This window comes from Odocoileus virginianus, chromosome 1 (assembly GCF_023699985.2).
Source record: "Odocoileus virginianus isolate 20LAN1187 ecotype Illinois chromosome 1, Ovbor_1.2, whole genome shotgun sequence".
Lineage (NCBI taxonomy): Eukaryota > Metazoa > Chordata > Mammalia > Artiodactyla > Cervidae > Odocoileus > Odocoileus virginianus.
Window position 1 is genome coordinate 60,185,781 of NC_069674.1, and position 20,943 is coordinate 60,206,723.

The 20,943-nt window shown below is 35.1% G+C and overlaps 1 protein-coding gene across 1 annotated transcript in view; it reads right to left on the reverse strand.

Annotated features, from left to right (window-relative positions):
- Positions 1 to 6,611: 6,611 nt before the first annotated feature.
- TMEM168 (transmembrane protein 168) overlaps positions 6,612 to 20,943 on the reverse strand; it is a 52,888-nt gene continuing 38,556 nt past the window's right edge. Inside the window, exons 3-5 of the mRNA XM_020909411.2 lie at positions 20,029 to 20,171; positions 17,733 to 18,007; positions 6,612 to 11,521 (exon numbers count right to left, since the gene is read on the reverse strand). Of these exons, the coding sequence (XP_020765070.1) occupies positions 10,974 to 11,521; positions 17,733 to 18,007; positions 20,029 to 20,171 (966 nt within the window). The 3' untranslated portion in view covers positions 6,612 to 10,973. The remainder of the gene's footprint in view (positions 11,522 to 17,732; positions 18,008 to 20,028; positions 20,172 to 20,943) is intronic.

Consider the following 20,943-nt stretch of genomic DNA (forward strand, 5'->3'; position numbering starts at 1 on the left):
TCTGGGCTTTCTATTTTGTTCCATTGATCTATATTTCTGTCTTTGTGCCAGTACCATACTGTCTTGATGACTGTGGCTTTGTAGTAGAGACTGAAGTCAGGCAGGTTGATTCCTCCAGTTCCATTCTTCTTTCTCAACATTGCTTTAGTTATTCAAGGTTTTTTGTATTTCCATACAAATTGTGAAATTATTTGTTCTAGTTCTGTGAAAAATACTATTGGTAGCTTGATAGGGATTACATTGAATCTAGAGATGGCTTTGAGTAGTATACTCATTTTCACTATATTGATTCTTCCAATCCATGAGCATGGTATATTTCTCCATCTATTTGTGTCATCTTTGATTTCTTTCATCAGTGTTTTATAGTTTTCTATATATAGGTCTTTTGTTTCTTTAGGTAAATTTATTCCTAAGTATTTTATTCTTTTTGTCGCAATGGTGAATCAGTGAATGGAATTATTTCCTTAATTTCTCTTTCTGTTTTCTCATTGTTAGTGCATAGGAATGCAAGGAATTTCTCTGTATTAATTTTATAACCTGCAACTTTACTGTATTCATTGATTAGCTCTAGTAATTTTCTGGTGGTGTCTTTAGGGTTTTCTATGTAGAGGATCATGTCATCTGCAAACAGTGAGAGTTTTACTTCTTCTTTTCCAATCTGGACTCCTTTTATTTATTTTTCTTCTTTGACTGCTGTGGCTAAAACTTCCAAAACTATGTTGAATAGTAGTGGTGAGACTGGGCACCCTTGCTTGTTCCTGACTTTAGGGGAAATGCTTTCAATTTTTCACCATTGAGGATAATGTTTGCTTTGGATTTAACATATATGGCTTTTGTTATGTTGAGGTATGTTCCTTCTATGCCTGCTTTCTGGAGAGTTTTAATCATAAATGGATGTTGAGTTTTGTCAAAGGCTTTCTCTGTATCCATTGGATAATCATATGGTTTTTAATTTTCAATTTGTTAATGTGTATCACATTGATTGATTTGCAAATATTGAAGAATTCTTCCATCCCTGGGATAAAACCCACTTGATCATGATGTATGATCTTTTAAATATGTTATTGGATTCTGTTTGCTAGAATTTTGTTGAGGAATTTTGCATCTATGTTCATCAGTGATATTGGTGTATAGTTTTCTTTTTTTGTGGTATCTTTGTCTGGTTTTGGTATTAGGGTGATGGTGGCACCATAGAATGAGTTTGGCAATTTACCTTCCTCTGCAGTTTTCTGGAAGAGTGTGAGTAGGATAGGTGTTAGCTCTTCTCTACATTTTTGGTAGAATTCACCTATGAAGCCATCTGGTCCTGGGCTTTTGCTTGTTGGGAGCTTTTTTATTACAGTTTCAATTTCCGTGCTTGTGATGGGTCAGTTAAGATTTTCTATTTCTTCCTGGTTCAGTTTTGGAAGGTTATACTTCTATAAGAATTCATCCATTTCTTCCAGGTTGTCCATTTTATTGTCATATAGTTGCTGATAGTAGTCTTTTGTGATCCTTTGTATTTCTGTGTCTGTATTTCTGTGTTGTGATTTCTCCATTTTCATTTCTAATTTTATTGATTTGATTCTTTTCCCTTTTTTTCTTGATGAGTCTGGCTAAAGGTTTGTCTATTGTATTTATCTTCTCAAAGAACCAGCTTTTAGTTTTGTTGATTTTTGCTATAGTCTTCTTTGTTTCTTTTTCATCTATTTCTGCCCTAAGTTTAATGATTTCTTTCCTTCTACTAACCCTGAAAGTGAAAGTGAAGTCTCTCAGTTGTGTCCAACTCTTTGTGACCCCATGGAATGTAGCTCACCAGGCTCCTCCATCCATGGAATTTTCCAGGCAAGAGTACTGGAGTGGGTTGCCATTTTCTTCTCCAGGGGATCTTCCTGACCCAGGGATTGAACCTGGGTCTCCTGCATTGCAGACAGATGCTTTACTGTCTGAGCCACCAGGGAACTAACCCTGGGGTCCTTCATTTCTTCTTTTCCTAGTTGCTTTAGGTGTAACATTAGGTTATTTATTTGATTTTTCTCTTGTTTCTTCAGGTAAGCTTGTATTGCTATGAACCTTCCTCTTAGCACTGCTTTTACTGTATCCCATAGGTTTTGGGTTGTATGTTCATTTTCATTTGTTTCTATGCATATTTTGATTTCCTTTTTGATTTCTTACACGATTTGTTGGTTATTCAAAGGTGTGTTGTTTAGCCTCCATATGTTTGTATTTTTAAAAGTTTTTTTCCTGTAGTTGACATCTAATCTTACAACATTGTGATCAGAAAAGATGCTTGAAGTGATTTCAATTTTTTTGAATTTACCAAAGTTAGATTTATGACCCAGGATGTGATCTATCCTGGAGAATGTTACCTGTGCACTTGAGAAGAAGATGAAATTCATTGTTTTGAGGTGAAATGTCCTATAGATATCAGTTAGGTCTAATTGGTCCATTGTATCATTTAACACTGTGTTTCCTTGCTAATTTTCTGTTTGGTTGATCTATCCATAGGTATGAGTGGGGGTATTAAAGTCTCCCACTATTATTGAAGATACTGTTAATTTTACCTTTCATACTTGTTAGCATTTGTCTTATGCACTGAGGTGCTCCTATATTTAGGTGCTGCTTTTAATATTTGCTCTTTGTGTTTGATCTTTGTTAGTTTGATTAATATGTGTTTTGGGGCATTTTGCCTTGGGTTTGTCCTGTTTGGGGCTGTCTGGGTTTCTTGAACTTAGGTGGCTATTTCCTTCCCCATTTTAGGGAAGTTTTCAGCTGTTATCTCCTCAAGTATTTTCTCATGCCCTTTCTTCTTTTCGGACACCTATGATTCGAATGTTGGGGTGTTTGACATTGTCAATCAAGGGTGATTTTGTCCCTCAGGGCACATTTGGAAATACCTGGAGAAAATTTTTGTTGTTACAATTAAAGGGAAAGGAATGGTGTTTCGGTATCTAGTGGATAGAGGTCACAGAGGCTGTTAAATATCCTGCAGTAGGCCTACTGCAACAAAGACTTATGTGGTCCAAAGTGTTAACTACTGAGCTTTCTCTAGTTGCAGTGAGCTGGGACTACTCTTTATCATGGCTTCTCATTGCGTTGCAGAGCACCGACTGTCACCCAGAGGGTTTTAGTAGTTGTGGATGTGAGCTCTAGAACACAGGCTCAGTAGTTGTGGCACAGGAATTGAACCAGCGTCCCCTGCATTGCAAGGTGGACTCAAGCACTGGGCCACCAGGGGAACCCCAATCTCTTTTAATTGAAGCCATTAGTTTATTTACATTCAATATACTTATCAATGGGAAAGCCCTGGTGGCTCAGGGGTAAAGAATCCACTTATCAATGCAGGTTCCATCCCTGGGTTGGGAAGATCCCCTAGAGAAGGAAATGGCATCCCACTCCAGTATTGTTGCCTGGAAAATCCTACAGACAGAGGAGCCTGGTGGGCTAGGGCTCTAGTCCATGGGGTACCAGAGTCAGATAAAATTTAGCAGCTAAACAACAATGCTTATCAATAAGGTTCATTTTAAATTCGCTATCTCACTATTTGTTTTCTATTTTTCTTAATGGTTCTCTGTTCTTTCTTTCCTACTTTTTTTAGAACCAAATATGTGTGTGTATGTGTGTGTATGTGCACACACATGCACATACGTACATTTAGTATTCTATTGACTTTTTAACATATGCCTCATTTTAATACAACTAACCTCTTGACCAGTCATGAAATACATATGTATGTGTGTATGTATAAATATACACATACACACATAGATATTCATATATATGTAAATCCCATGGATGGACGGAGGAGCCTGGTAGGCTATAGTCCATGGAGTCGCAAAGAGTTGGACACAACTGACCAACTTAATATACTATACTATGTCTGTGTATCTATATCTATATATTTATCTCAGTATGAGCACTTAGCTCCCTAATGCTCAAGTTGTCCAGGCCCTCTGGAACTAATATATTCCAGGTTCATCATGTTCTTTTGCTGCTCCAGCAGAAGTAATCAGTTATTTCTCCAAAGAGCCTTGGATCCTTTTCAGTATAGAATAATGCTCAGAATAACATTCAGATCTGGGATCTAAGTGTGTTCATTGCTATGCAGGCACTAGTAATCTCAGACCTTCTTAGTAAACAAAGCTAGGGGCTATACATATAAAAACACACATTTCCTTACACGTATTACCTCTACATTAATTTCTATATCTAATACTTCCTCTCTCCAACAACTTTGAAAATTCTAATTCTCTCCATTTCCATGTTTGTTGAATTTCCTTCAACAGAATCTGCTCCCATCATCTTAAAAATATTTTAATACTTGACAAATCCTTATGTAACCAATCTCCCATGATCATCTCTCCCAGTCCCTGGTGTGGATGCCCTCCTTAGCCTATGCCACATCAGTCCTCTTTGTGGTTCCTGCTATACATTCTGACACCTCCTGCTAGGGACTGACCCCCACCCCCCAACTACCATCCAGTGATTTAAAATTTTCTGGTATATTTATTAGCAGTCCTAGAATCATCTATTTGGCTTGAAAATTCATCTGTGTTAGTAATCTACAAGTCTGTCTCTTGACTGCTTACTCTTGATAAAGGATCCAATTCCTTCCCTCTTTTGGTCTGTATTATGTATATAAGAAAGTGAAAGTCATGTCCGACTCTTTGTGACCCCATGGACTGAATACTAGAATGGGTAGCCTTTCCTTTCTCCAGGGAATCCTCCCAACCCAAGCATCAAACCCAGGTCTCCCACATTGCAGGCAGATTCTTTACCAGCTGAACCACAAGGGAAGCCCATTGGAAAAGACCTGATGCTGGGAGGGATTGGGGGCAGGAGGAGAAGGGGACAACAGAGGATGAGATAGCTGGATGGCATCACCGACTCGATGGACATGAGTTTGAGTAAACTCTGGGAGTTGGTGTTGGACAGGGAGGCCAGCCTGGCGTGCTGTGATTCATGGGGTCACAAAGAGTCAGATACAACTGAGCGACTGAACTGAACTGAATTGATGTATATAAGAACAATATAAGGTGTAATCAGTGTCTGTGCAGACACAGCATGCCTTTCATTCTAGGTTCCGCCTGCAGTGCAGGAGACCCTGGTTTGATTCCTGGGTCAGGAAGATAGCCACTGGAGAAGGGATAGGCTACCCACTCCAGTATTCTTGGGGTTCCCTGTGGCTCAGCTGGTAAAGAATCCGCCTGCAATGTGGGAGACCTGGGTTGGGAAGACCCCCTGCAGAAGAGAATGGCTACCCACTCCAGTATTCTAGCCTGGAGAATTCCATGGACTGTATAGTCTATAGGGTCTCAAAGATTCTAGGTGGCTAGTGTGAAGGACTTACCCTTCAGAATCTCCCACAAGTTGAACTGAGCCAGAGCTGAGCCAAAGGTTTAATTAGATTGAGTTCACCTTCAGTTATCCCAGTTTGTGAACTCCCAAGCCTCATTTGCTGAGATAACCAGTGATTTCATCTTTTTAGTGTTTGAACTAAAAAGTGTTTGAAAATAAGTCTGTTTGACATAGTTTGGATTTAAATTTGGTTCCAACCATGGCAATTAAGTGTGATGGGCAAAGCTGCATGAATTCTCTTCACTTACAAGGCCCTCCTTCACTGCCACTTCCTTGACGAAATTCCAGGGAAAGGGGGCAGAATTATGTCAGCAGTTACTGCCCTTGCAGACCCGTCTCACAGACCCACAGTGTTGTCAAAAGTTTGGCTGGTTTCCTCTTTCCTGCAAAACCTCCCAGTCCATGGCAGCTCCAATTCTAACACAAACCAAAAGATGTGGGGAGTAGGTGAGATCTATTGTCAGGCCAGAGATTTTAGCACACCTCCAGGAGACAGAATGGATACAAGAGTATTAACTGGGTGGCAGAGAAAAGCAAGCAGTAGCCTAGCAGCCTGGCAGAAGATGCCCCAGGGAAGCTGTGTCTGAGCAGCCCAGTACAACTCCAGAAAGGCTTCAGCATCAGAGACTGCTGGAAAATTAAGGAAGAAGCTGAGAAATGGAGTTGGTATTAGCATAATTAAAAACTGAAGATCTTTATATCAACTAATTGCCTATCTTCCCTATACTTATATTCCTACAGTGGTGATGCAGTAGTCATTGTGTCCAACTCCTGTGATCCCATGGACTGGAGCCTGCCAGGCTCCTCTGTCCATGGAATTTCCCAGGCAAGAATACTGGATTTGGGTTACCATTTCCTTCTTCAGGGAATCTTCCTGACCCAGGGATCAAACCCATGTCTCCTGCTTTGCAGGCAGGTTCTTTACTACTGAACCACCAGGAAAGCCCTATGTGCTTATAGCCAGGTGTTTACCCCCTTGACAAAATATGCAAACAGTTCTCTAAGGGCATGTAGGTATTTACACCTGAATAAAACCTTGTTTTGGTATGTGGGAGTCCCACAGTATAAAATCTCGCTTAAAGCTCAGTTTGAGATGCAGTTTCTTAGCCAGCCACAGGTGTGTCATTTGGGGAGAGTTACTTAAGTTCATTTCCTCAGTTTCCTTTTATTCATAGAAGTATATCCATCATAAAAAGTGGTTGTGAGAATTTAATAAAATCATGTATACGAAAGTGCTTAGCACAGTGACTGGAACATAATAAACATTCAATAAATGATAGCCATTGACATTTTTATTGTTACTGATGAATTAGTTGTTTTACGTGGAAAGGGGGGAAAGAATCCAAAGGTTAGGTTTTGGAAAAAATATAGCAGTATCTCTTCTAATTAGGTAGGAGAGAAATAGATGAGAATGGGTATGAATGCATGTGGATGTATAATAAGATTACAAATCAAAATCCCCACCCCACTTTCCTCACAAATACCTAATTGTGTAGAACAAGAAATCAATATGCATTAGGATTCCAAAGAACCTAGAAATACCTATTTTAAAATTGCATTAAGATGGTACCCACCTGAAACTCCATCAGTATTCAAACAAAATTATTTATTTAGAGAAAATCCACTGTGTTTGCGTTTCCAAGACATGACAAAGGATTTTTTAAAATATTCAGTATAGAATACCATTAACATTGAAAATTGTGCCCAAAGAACCTAGTGCAAGATTAAAACTGCTTTCAAGTCTTGTGATTTACACTAAGAATTAATCAAATATTGCTCAGCATGTTGGTATGTTTTAATATAAAAATATTTTTAATTTACATGGAATAAACACTGCTGGTCTAGGGAGATATGCCATTTTCCTCACTTACCCTGCCACACCGATTTAAAATTGATCAAGAGTTCTAGGTCCAGACCAAACAGCAACAACAAAAGTTTACTAAACTTGTCTACTTGCTCTTAATTAAATTCATAGTTAAAAAAATATAATATTGTAAGGTCATCACACAAGATGACTGGCCAATTCAATTTTTTAAATCAATCAAAAGGGTTACATATTAACATTAAAAAAGCTTTGCAATCAGCCTACAGTGTTCGAGTTTTGAATCAGCTTTGGTCTAAGTAATAGTTCCTAAAAAACATAAATGTAAATGTTTATTAACAAAATAGCTGCTAAAAATAATTGCTTTGCTTAAATTTCATTCTTTCATACTTTATACCTATGTGTTGCAACTATTGTGGATATGCCAAAGATGAGATGATTTTAGTTTTCTTAGCTTGTCATGAAACTGCTTATGTTCTGAGGCCCCCTTTTTTCCCCTCTGATTTTACAATCTAGTAGTTACTGATAGGCACAGGTAAATGCTTTGTTCATCAGACTTTCTTCTAATGATTTCCATATCTGTCTATATGTTTCTAATGGGATATCAAGGAAAGATTCAATCATACTGGAGGACATGATGAAAAGGGACTCAACCTTGAAAGAGCTACTTTTTGGTGATAATCAGGCATGTTTTCAATCAAACCTATCTTAAAGTTTTCCCTTAATCTTTATCCTTATCGCTCTTTACCTACAAATGTGATATTTGTTTTCTTTTCACTGATGCTGTAATTGTCTTTGGTAATTGTTAACAATGAGGATCTTGAAATAATACCCACTTAAGGTAAAACTGTCAAGAAAATGTAATAATTTACAGTCAGACTATTCCAATTTCTCCTTAGGAATCTAAATTCATTCACTCAATTAAACGTATTTTAAAAATACCTCCTATTATAAGCAAGGCACTCTTCTGGGTAACTGTATGAGAAATATCAAGATGTGTAGGCCTTTGCTTGAAAAGAGATGACAGTCTAGTATCTTCCAATATAGATGTTAAAAAGTGCTGACAGATTTAACTCCTTTGAGCATTTACTATCAAATATACTTAATCACATGGTTAAAATTAAGCCATTTTCTTCTGGCATATATAATATTAACACATCACCTGTGGAAAGGTAATGTAGAACACTGCCTTGAAGGAGGTTAGGCTCTAAATGTGAAAGAATACATATAAAAAATGTAGTACCCCAAACAGTAAACATATTTAAGCCAAAATTTACAAATTAAATGTACAGTTACAAATAGACTTTAATGAAGATTCTGGCTCAAAAAAATTCTACCCACTAATGCATTAGATATAAATGCATTTTAATTAGCAGTGTAACTTTTAAAAAGTGTTTAACTTATGAAAACACTGTTCATAAAAATTGTTTCCTGAAAAAGGTCTTTTCTCTAGAATTTCATATTAAGAAGAGGGAGATAGAAAGCTATACAATAAAAGATAAATCCAAATGTCCCAGAAGAGTTTAGTCAGAGCAAATTAAAACAAAATTTTGAATGAAATAATAGTTTTTTTTTAAAAAAAGATGTTTTTAGATGGTTTTTTTGTGTGTGGTTTTTAACAAGGTACCACACAAGGAAACAAGTCAACAGTATGTTGAAAAACATCTCTATGTTATCTATTTCTTTTAGTGGCATGGTAAAATTTTGCCGTTTCATAATTTCTATCACTTTAAATAACCCCTTCCTAAACATACGATATATAAAACAGAGGCCATAAGAAAATTAGTCTCATTGTCACATCTGTTTCTGAATCCTTAGGTAAAAGTAAGCAATTATCTTTCCTGTAATATTCCTTCTCCAAACTATCACTTTGTTTCATCAAAGTTTAAGTAGGCTCAAATCACATTTTTAGCCCAGACCTTTTTCAGTTGTACTTTATAGAAAATATATATCAAAGTATTAGCGCTGTGGCTGTAAAAATGTCTGCTACCTTTTGAATGCGATTTTTAGTAAAATGTTAGTTTCACTTTATAAAGAATACAGGATATACTTTTCTATTTTGCTTTCTCAGAGTAAACGGATATGCTTTAGTTAAAGCTCATTTGCTCAACACTGGCTCAGAATTTAAAAGATGATTTTACTTAACCTTAATTAAACTTTTGTAGCTGTAAGCTCATCATTTTAACACTTGGCTTGTCTGCTACACTATTTCTGAGTAGTAGTGAAATACTATACTATTTCATTTGGATGATGTTGATGTAAATATGTAACCAAATATTAGAAAATTTCGTAATACTTGTACATTTTTTGACTATCCCTTTTAATATACTAAAATATGTGAAAAATTAATTTTTGACAAAATTTTATTCATAGCATTAGGAAAATCATACTCAAAACACAGAAATAATCAGACTATATAACAAGGCTGCATAGATAGTGGTATACCAGTTCCCTGACGCTAAGTGACCTCTTTCTAACCAGAACTGCTATTTTCAAGTCACAGGTAGAAAATGGTAGAGGCGTTATTTCCTCTCTCTGAGGCTGGAAAAAATGGCTTTTATGGTGAGAAATTACACCATTTAAACAGCAAAGATTAGAGCATCCTCCAGTTTAAATCTATTCCCTTCATGTTATTTTTCAGAAATGAAAACTTAGAATGTTAGGATTATTAGAAAGGAATAGGAGGTAAATTACCTTTTAGGAGATAGCCCAATCCATGCCTGCTTTAATTAGATAAAACACTGAAGTTTTAAAAATTACAACCACACCATTATGCTTAACTAGAATTGCCAGTATGAATACTTTTTTTACATAATACATTACAGGTATACAAGAAAAAAAAGAAATGACCCTGTTTCCAATCCTTTGACCTCAAGTAGAAAAAAGTGTTACCACTAATGGGGATCTGAAAAATTGTTTTCATGACACAGCATTAACTTTACAGAGATCAAAAGCACTTCTCAATACTGAAAATAGCCTAAATCAATGACAAATGGCTACATTTCTTTCATAAAATTACATTTTGAAAGGGAAGACAATTTATTTGGGAGGAATTTGTAGCTGAAAACATTTTTATTAAGAAAACATTGTTACCCTGAGAAAGACTCTTAAAACTGCCAGTGCTTTCAGAGGCTCCCAGCAAGGCATGAAGGAGCAAGTTGTAGGCTCTGGCTTCTTACAGTTACCTATAGGAAGAATGTTTTCACCTAAACAGTGATTTGGGCTTCTCTGCGATACTGGTAACAGGTCACAGCCAAGTGTCTAAATGTGATGGACGATAAGCAAATTTTACATATTCATTTTAAGCAGACTTCTTCCTTTTCCCTTTTCTGAGAGTGAGTCTGAAATTCTTCAAATGGTTTTGGACTCAAACCTACTGTTCACAAAAATAATCTTCTGTAAGCAAATTGGTAGTTTTCTTATAACAGTAAGCAAACTGTCTGGTTTACATTCTCTAATCTATGCCTTGGGAAAGAAGGCATTGGTGATTCTTCATTGGCCACTGCAGAGCAGAGACGAGTCTTCCTTCTAATCAGAGGCATTTGCAAACATTCCTCAAAGTGCATTGTCATTATTTTTTAACATCTCTTATGTATTGACAAAGTCAACATTTTGACTCCCTATATACTTTTAGTACAAAATGCTTATTCCCAACTCCTTACACATACCATAATTACTTGAGAAAAGACAAAATAAGATCAGCTACAGAAGTAGCAAGATATTTTTTCAAATAAAAATACAATATACAAAAAATGGCAAGTTAGTGATAAGTGGTAGAATAAACTCTCAATAATACTCCACTTTGGGTTCCAGATTAAGATTTAACGAGTTTGAAGCCTTGTCCTGTATCCAGCACAGCAGGAAGAAACCAACTCATTTTTAATCTTTTCAAGCACCTAAAACAAGTCTTGCAGATCCAAAAAAGGTTCAGACCACACAACCAATTTGCCAAATGCACTAGTGGATACGTAATACGAGGAAAGTACAGCATCCAGTGCTTGGCCACGTCGCTTCCCGTTGGCAGGTGCAGCGTGTAGTCACTCCACCGTTTAGACACGCCGTACACTGCTTTCACTGTGCGTCCCTTTTCAGTCCAGCAGATGTTATTAGTGGTGTTGCAGTTATATTCTACCCAGTCTTTTGTGAAGTCACCCAGCTGAGGTGGGTCAGCTTCTTCGATGTCTATTGTCTTTGTCATCTCTGCTCCTTGCACTGCAATATACTGGTCGTTGATTTTTCTTACTTCTTTCACCCAAGGAGTTGAATTCTCACTGTCTAATATGATAATAAGTCGGGAACAGAAGGAACCATTCTTTTCTCGCCACCATTCTAAAAGTGTGTCAAGGCGTAGTATGTCACCACCTGTGAACAAAAGAAAGTTCAGTAGAGCAATTTAAGTGTCTTACTAACAATACTATTTTGTCTTGAGTGTATTGTCTTTAAGTTTTCAAAGTTAAATATATAAGAAAAAAGAGGGTGCCTTCTTTTCAAAGTATCAGAAGAATTTTCAGAAACAGAAAACAGACTTTCAACTTCAAGTAAAACCAAAAAAAACTAAAAAATCCAATCACCCTGTTTCTTAAAGAGAGATGCTATGATTAAAAAAAATGCTACGATAAAATAAGAAAATTATTTAATAAAGTTAAATTTGGTGAAAAGAAATTACACAGCAAAGCTAATGTTCTACATTGGGCAGCAAATTATGACCTGTGGTCATATCTAGCCTGCCGCTAGTTTTGCATGGCCTGAGAGGTAAGAACTGATTTTACATTTTTAAATGGTGTAAAAAAAATTTTAAAGAGAAGTTTGTGATGTAAAAATTAAGAGGAAATTTAAATTTCATGTTTCTATAGATGTCTATGACTGCTTTTATTCTACAAAAAGCTAAGTATAGTTGCAACAGGGACTTTATGGCCTACCAAGTCAAAAATACCTGATCCTTACAGAAAAAGGGTGCTTACCCCTGTTCTACATCTCTGATAAACTGTTAACTTATCCTCATATGTGGGTACCTACTAGATAAAAAACACTCCCCCTCCTAGTAACAAGAGTTTGGAATTGGTTTATTTTTAAATCAGTTTTATACCCCAAAACAACAAAGGATTAAAAAAAAATATATCAGAAATGTCTAAGATAAAAATATTTCTGACCTAGAAAGCTGTCTTACAGCTACTCATTATACATTTTGTTCATATTGTATGGCGTTTTTTTTGCATTAAAATTTTAAATATACTGTATTAAAATTTGATCACTTAATTTTTAGTACTCCATTAAATTTTGTGCCCTAGGCATCTGCCATTCTCACCTCACTCTAGTTCTGGCTCTGTCTCAAATGGTACACTAATCCAATCCTTCCAATTCTAGGAATTTATCCTAAGAAGGGGCAGGGATGTGGACAAAAATCACATACAAAGATCATCTTCCCACTGCTACCTCAGATAGTGTAAAATCTGAAACAACTGAAGGAATGGAAGTAATTATAAGTTTATGAGGGAGTTTTATTATAAATCATATTTATAAAGAAATTTTAATAACAAAATATGATATTAGGAGAAAAAGCATGACATAGAAGTATATCTACAAAAATAATAGCAATAGTTATTGTCTGGGTATTCGGACTTCAGGTGGCTTTTGTTATACTTTTTTATATCTTCCAAAATTTTTACATTGTTATTTTTATAATTAGAAGAAAGTTTTAACATGCTACAATTTACTAATACAAGCTCCAACAACCTAGCTCCAGAATAGGTATTTCTAACAAGAGCAACCATCTTTGCTAAACTATCAAAATGACAATACTGGAGAGACAGAAAATCTTTTAGAATTTGGATTCTATCAGTAATATGATCTATAAAGACAGAGCATATATCACATTCTTTATGAATAATAAATATTTTTTTATTCACCACACTGTGACAATGCAGAATTTGTTTCATGAATTGCTCTTACACACGTTTGTCATCTCTGAGGCGCTATTTTTCACGTTATTACTAATGTATTGCTTCACAGACACCTCTATAAGGTACGTTTTTAAAAGGATCAAGCTCACTTTTCATTATTTCTACTTATATTAAACTTCTCTGGAGAGGACAACATAGATTATAAGAGTTATACAAGTTCCATCTGCCATAAAACATTGTCTAACTTGCCTTCTACAACTATTTCAATAAATATTCTGTAGCACATGCTTACACTAATTCTTATACACATGCTCTTTAGATATTAGCAAGAAATTACAGGGCTTTTTAATGCTGTTTTAATACTAATTCTCTTGGCTTGTTTTGCTCTACTTTCTCCTATGAAAAGGTTCTATGTCAAATTTGGCTTTTGGCCCAGATGTAAAGTACTTACATTTATCTCAGTAACATCTGATGCTGTTCAAGTAATTGAGACTGTTTTTAAAGACTTTATCTGTGATAAACTGCTTTATAGGTTAAATAGATTGTTTCATTTGTCTCTCTTGTCATTACCAAATTGTTTTTTACCCTCAAGCAAAGAGGCAAAGATACTAGGTTCCACATTATGAAGTCCTACAAGTGTAAGAAGACTACATATTCTAAGAAGTACTGTGAGTAAAGATATGGGTAAAGGAGCACAGATTTTTTCTCACAGTGAGTTCTGACCTATTCTTAACCTCAAGTAAAATCTAATCCTGATGCTTCCTATCTAAAGGTTTTAAGAAAAAAAATTTTTAAAGAAAACTATTTATTAATAAGTTCTCACACTTAGCATGCACGCAGAGCTTAGAGTTCTTTGTCACTTAGACTGGAATGGAAAGTATTTTCTTCAGAGCAGGGGTGTTCAATAACACTTCTGAGAAAAAATCAACTTCTGGGGCTGTTTCAGGCAGGCCAAGGGAAAGAACTGATTGAAAACAGGATGCATTCTCTGGGCCCGGTTTAATCTGCAAGTGAGCCAGGTGCCTCAGGCCAGCGGGGAGTACATGGTTGCTGAATTATGGGGCAAAGCCGAGCCCTCTTGACAGTAAGGCCTGTCAACCTATGCTTTCTCCACTGTTTTGTTCTACTTTTACAATAAAGTGTCTCACAGAGAAAATTACACATACAGGAACAAGTCTTCCTGGCTAAAAGAATTCTGTAATGGTCTACTTATCCCATCTTTATAATATTTTTAATGTATAATATTGTAGAAGGTAACTATTAGACATTTATTTACCTAAACTATAATACTACTTTAAAGTGTCTTAAATTATTCTCAATTCACAGTGAAGGAAAACATAAGAACACTGACATTTATGCTACTGCTATTCATCCTGGTGTCTATTACATTTTCTAAGAAAAAACTACTATAAATATCAGTAAACTGAACATCTAGAGTTTATTTCCAAAGCCATCTTTTAAAAAATATTTGAGATAAATTAAGAGTTAAGAAAATACAAACTTTTGGGAAAATGTTTATATTAAGTAATAAATACTTCATGTAAACATAAGCTTGCTTTAAAAACAATTAGACCTAGAGACTGTCATACAGAGTGAAATAAGTCAGAAAAACAAATCGTGTACTAATGCATGTATGTGGAATCCAGGAAAATGGTATGGATAAATTTATTTGCAAAGCAGAAATAAAGACATAAACAGAGGGGGGGGGGAAGTGTATGGATACCAAGGGGGGACATAAGGGTTAGTGGGATGGATTGGGAGAATGGAATTGACGTATCACCTACTTTATGCACAGTAGTGTTAACTAATGAGAACCAACTGTATGCTGAGGAAACTCTACTCCGTGCTCTGTGGTGACCTAAATGGGAAGTGAGGTGGAAGTCACTCAGTCATGTCTGACTCTTTGTGACCCCATAGACTATACAGTCCATGGAATCCTCCAGGTCAGAATACTGGAGTGCATATCCCTTCTCCAGGAGATCTTCCCAACCCAGGTCTCCTACATTGCAGGTGGATTCTTTACCAGCTGGGAAGCCCAACCTAAATGGAAAGGAAATCCAAAAGAGAAGGGACAGAGGTATACATATAACTCATCTACTTTTCTGTACAGCAGAAACTAATAACGCGGTAAGGCAACTATACTCCAGTAAAAAAAAAAAAAAAAGAAAATATACACACAGATAATCAAATGAAAGCACAGTGCCAGAGAACACTGTGGATTAGATTCTTTTTCTTCAGTGGAATTCTTTAAGTATTAACCAATTTAACCTTTGGAAATGAAGTACAAAAAGCTGCATTTCACTGTGAAGCTGTAATTTGTCCCTGGCTGCTTTATTCTTCACTAAAGCATTCTCTAAGCTTTGTATGTTTAATATTTAGCATATAATAAGAAACAGTATTTTTAAAAGTCTAGATATAGCAATGATCTCAAAGCCCATACCTGGACATGGTTTTCTTGAACTTGTTCGGGATAAGCTTGTCAGTTAGCATGCTCTCCCCACTGCCTCTCAGCCTTCCTATTTCAACCTGACACTCCAACCCACACATTTGATATAATCAATAATGAAAAATTTTCCAGGTTAAGTCTAAGATAATAGCCACCACTGCTGATCTAATATCAATCATTTTTGTTATTGCTCCAATGAAACATGTTTGTTATTTATGTAGAGGACAGTATGCTTTACTAACTACTCAAAAGTCAAGTCACTGGGTAGAATTCATTATTTCTCTTTACTACAATCATATGCTTAGGAAAAAACTATAATTCATGCAGTAATTAAATGAAATAGAAATTTAAAAAATGAAATTACTTTCTTATAAAAAATAACGTATATGCATGGCCACCAAAATTATGCCCCTCCCCTTGCATTTGAATTATTATAAGCATTTCAGTAGTAGTTTTCAACTAATCAATCCCTGCTTTTAGGTTTGAAATATATTTCTGTAAAAATGTTTGAACTGACTAAAACTTTTTCTCTTGGGCTCTGAAGTACACAGAATGCTATACTTTACCTGAATTTGAAATAGCTGTAAAGGTTAAAAAGTTATTTTATATGTTGTCTTATTAAAAAGTCACAAGTTGAGTAAATGATTTTATAACCTTATGCTGAAGTAGTTTTAAGTTGACTAGTTTCTTTCGTATTACAGTATTTCAAAAATGGGTGAACCATGCTATCAGAAGTATCTTTGGAACCAGAACATATCATTTCTGTGCCTTTGTGGTTTTTACCTTTCGCAGCAACATAGAGTGGCAGGGAGGGGGGATTTTAGGTGTCAGGCAAAACCAGACTTGAATCGTGGTTCCATCACTTAGGAACAGTATGACCATATGTAAGTTATGTAACCACTTTCAGCTTGCATTTCATCCTTTGAAAAATAGAGGTGACAGTATCTCAAAGAATTTCAAGTGAAGAGTAAGTTAATGTGTATAAAGTGCCAAGCACAGCAGCTATGCGTCAAACACGCTCAGTAAGTACTGGGACTCCCCCGGTGGCTCAGATGGGAAACAACCTGCCTGCAGTGCAGGAGACCTGGGTTCCATCCCTTATCAGTTTGACTTTACTCTTTCTAGACAGCCACTGACTTACTCAGTATTTGTTAGACCAAAAAATTTCAAAAATCTATTTATAATAAAACCCTGGAAACCAATCTGGCACTAAATTAGTGAGACCATGATGGTTTGAAATCATGTCTACTTTAACCTCGAGTTTATTTCCTTTCTTCTGGAATTCTTATATTGGCACTCAATCTCTGTCCTTCCGTAATATTTCTCTGTATATTTTTCTGTATCTTTTTCTACTTATATTTTATGACTATTTTATTGTGTTCATGGTGTAAAACATCTAAAAAATTTTTAGGAAAAAAAAATGATATAATTAAGTCTAAATGAAGTATTCCTAATCTAAAATAAGAAAATTACCCATTTTGTCATGATTCATTCAATGATTTTATCCATCTATGTACTACTTAAGGAACCCCACTATTTGCCAGACTCTCTTCCAGGACTAAGCAAGTTATCTCATAAAACAAAACCTTCGATTTACAGAGTCTCCTCTCTAGTTGGGAAAACCAACAAATTTACATCCAAATCTCATTTCTCCCTTGGCAAGGAGGTTTAATATTACCCCTTCTATTTTCAGATGAGAGAACTGAAATAGAGTAATATGCCTCAAACAGCAGTGCTGGGGCAAATTAGGAGAGAGCGAAGGTCTCCTGACCTAAACACTACTCCAACCACATCGTATCTCCTGCTGCTTACAATTATGGTGCGTTTTCTAACAGACAAAATTGAACATGAGAAGAACTACTGAAGTATCTATAATCTTAAAGACTTAGAAGTATTAGTCAAATAAGTTAATCAGCTTCTGAAAAATGTAACTATTTAATAATTCTGAAAATAGTTTAAAGGGAAACTAATTGTAAGTCTCATATCAAGCAGTCAAATTTTTTTTCCTTCCAATCAACACAAAATATAATTTTCGAAACCTTTAGAGATCACTAAAATTATGCTAAACAAGTATGCCAGAGAAAAGGTAAACAAAACAGTCATATGTATACTTGGTAAACTATAAAGTGGAAAATTGAGAATTTTGAAACACTGTTTCAGTGTGAAGGACAGATTTTCACAAACAGGTGTATCTTCACAATAGTGAAACTGCCAGAGGTGGACTTACCTGCAAGAGCCCACTCTCCTGTACCATGGGTGTGCCCACTGTAATATAAAACATACGTATCATGCCTAGGCCCATCCACAGTCCGAAGTTCAAGGAAAGCTTTCAGTTTGGAATGTAGAGTATCAAATGATAGTCCACTTGTAGAATAGTCACACCCATAGGTCTCAATCATGTGATAAGCAAAAAATCTTTGGATAGCGTTGAGCATGCCAGTAGACCTCAAATTTAACTCCTGTACATGTTCTGGTGGAAGAAGTGTTGGCTGACCATCAGGACTGAAAAAGGAGGAAAAACCATCATTTTGGTATTCATGAAGTGTTCATTCTATGTCACATGCCTATTTTTCATTTATAATAAATTATCTAAGATTCCTAAGTTACTAATAACTAAATGGCATAATCTATTTTTTTTTAAAAACCCATCTTTTCTAAATTTTCCACAGTGCTAAGAATTATTGGAAAATCAAAGCCTAGTTTCTAAAACTTACACCTCTTATCAGTAAGATCTGGTGCTCTGTGACAACCTAGAGGGGTGGGATGGGGGGGGTCTGTGGGACGGAGGTTCTAGAGGACAGGCACATATGTACACTGATGACTGGTTCATGGTATTGTAGAGCAGGTACCAACACAACACTGTAAACCAATTATCCTCCACAAAAAAAATAAATAAAACTGAAAGCTGGGAGGATATCTCTAAATGTGGATTGTACTACTCTTCATTCCCATCTTCTTACCAAATGAGATATTAGACAAGACTTTAAAAAGTAAGACTGTACTAATTTTACCCCCAAAATGTTTCAAGAACACTGGATTGGGGACAATAAGGAAAGTACTTTTTCCTTAAGAAAAAACACAGTATGGAAACAGTATTTTAAATTAATTTCCATATTGAAAAATAGTCTTTATAAAGTGTTCAAGTTTTACTAACTTGAGGTACACAAATGACAGAACAACTTACCTTTTAATAAATGACATTTAAAACAATTATTATAATTTAAGTCCATTGCCTTATACTACTGAACACTAATTGAAGACAGGCTTGATCCTGGAATACATGTAAAATGGTACGTTGGTAAAGATGATAACCAGTTCCTAAAACTAGCAGGATCAAATCAATTTTCAGGGAGAATAAAAATCATCACTCCTATCCAGAAACTGGATTTCTAAATAGGAATTTTGAAGACTTTACATTTGCATCATGTATTATCCATACTATTCTGATAATTCTACAAAAGCTTTCATTAAAAAACATTTTGTCCCATATTTTATCATTTAACAGCCACAAAACAGTAAAAGAGTAAACAATCATAATCAAAAATTACAATAAAAATCTGTAAATTACTACTTTCCCATATTCTTCCTAGAGAGTTGTCACATCTTTATGGAATCTTTTGAAATATATTTCTTTTACTCCTCATGAGAATCTTCACCTTATTTATCAAATCTTTAATATGGAGGAAAATATTTACTACAAATAGTCAACTTTGTGGTTTTATGTCAAATATTTAAAATCCAATAAAAACTTTATGTTCAGTTTTCTCCCACCTCTGCCAAGGAAAATATGATGACTACTTTGTCAGCAGAATTCATTACTGGCAAGGAACATTTTTTTTTTTTCCTATTTCAAAGGTACTTAAACTATAAAAGAAAAACTAAAATTTGGTAATGATTATAGATTGAAACAGATTAGGCACATATTAGAGTCAAAATTATTTGAATAAAACTTCCATGAGATATTTGATTTTATTGTGAATGTTTCTGAATTCCTGGTATTTGGACTACATTTTCAAGTAGATAGTATTTTTACATTCATATTCTCAAGACCGCTTCATGACATTCCTCTGTCTGCATTTTAAATTAAGACACTGAGGTTGAGAGAGGTTATGATTTGCCTAAAGGAACACAAAACTAGAATTTAGGATGCTCAGGTCCAGTGTACATTCTGTTACTAGTGTACAATCTATTACACATCACCATGTGGTTTCACAACTCCTTAAACAAGATATTCCTAAGAAAATGGAAGAACTTTACAAAGAAAATCTACTCATATTTTTAGCTAAAATATACTCTAATCACATTTACCAAAAAAAAAAAAAACTTTAATTGAACCCTTAAGATTACTACTCAGAGTAGATAAAGGTTTTTAAACATTTGGGATAAATGAAAAAAATGCAAGAGTATTATATTTTGAGAATATTATAGCTTTGAAAAAATGAGCTATGAGCTTATATTCATACAAATATTAGAAGAATGTTAAGAGTTAAGGTACTATGACTAATTACACTAGGTTACTGTACCTGCAAAAATTGGTGGGAATCACAATCGCATATCCAACAGATGTTCCTCCTAAACAGCTACCCAATTCATGGAAGAGGCCATGAGCCATAGATTCCAAAGGCAGAACAATTAGAAACATGCTCAAGAAGATTCCGTTTGTTGGCTAAAAAAAATTTAAAACAGTATGTTTACATAGCATGTGTGATTAAACTTATATATGTGAGTATGCATATATATTTATATAAATCCATATTTATTCATTTTTTGCCCCTACTTCCAAAAAGGATTAAAAGGATAATTAATGATCTAAAATCCATTATAAGTTGAAAGACACAAGAACACAGGGATAAACAACAGAGCCTAAGTTTATCTAGAAGCTCCTGGACATCATGGTAAAACAAACATAACATATTGTATTTTTTTAAAAATTTGTCAAATAATATCCCAAACTAAAAACATAATATACATATATGTAATATCTTTAATATGACAGAGAAAAAAAGCCAGAAAACAAATCCTTTCCTGTTAAAACCCACATGCTTTAAATCATTTTTCAAATAACACACTCATTTATCAGAGTGTAGAAAGGGTCTTTTTTTTCCCCTGTGAAAAGTCCGGAAATTAAGAGAAAATTTTAAAATGTAAACTCCTTAAAACTATAAAAATGAATTCCATTCTTAAACTTATAATACAGCTTTCCTTTGAAAATATCTAGACTCTTTGTAACTAAATCAAAACTAAAATGTTTATCTATACATTAAGGACATTTAAGCAGCCTAAAAACAATGGAAAAAGGGAGGCAGGCGAAATTTTAAGAGAAGGCAGATTTAGGTAGTATTTGCAATTAAAATGAAAACGGACCCATTTAAATGAAAAGAAAACGAAAGCATGAGTCACTCAGTATCAACCAGTATTCTTACAATACGGATAGTACT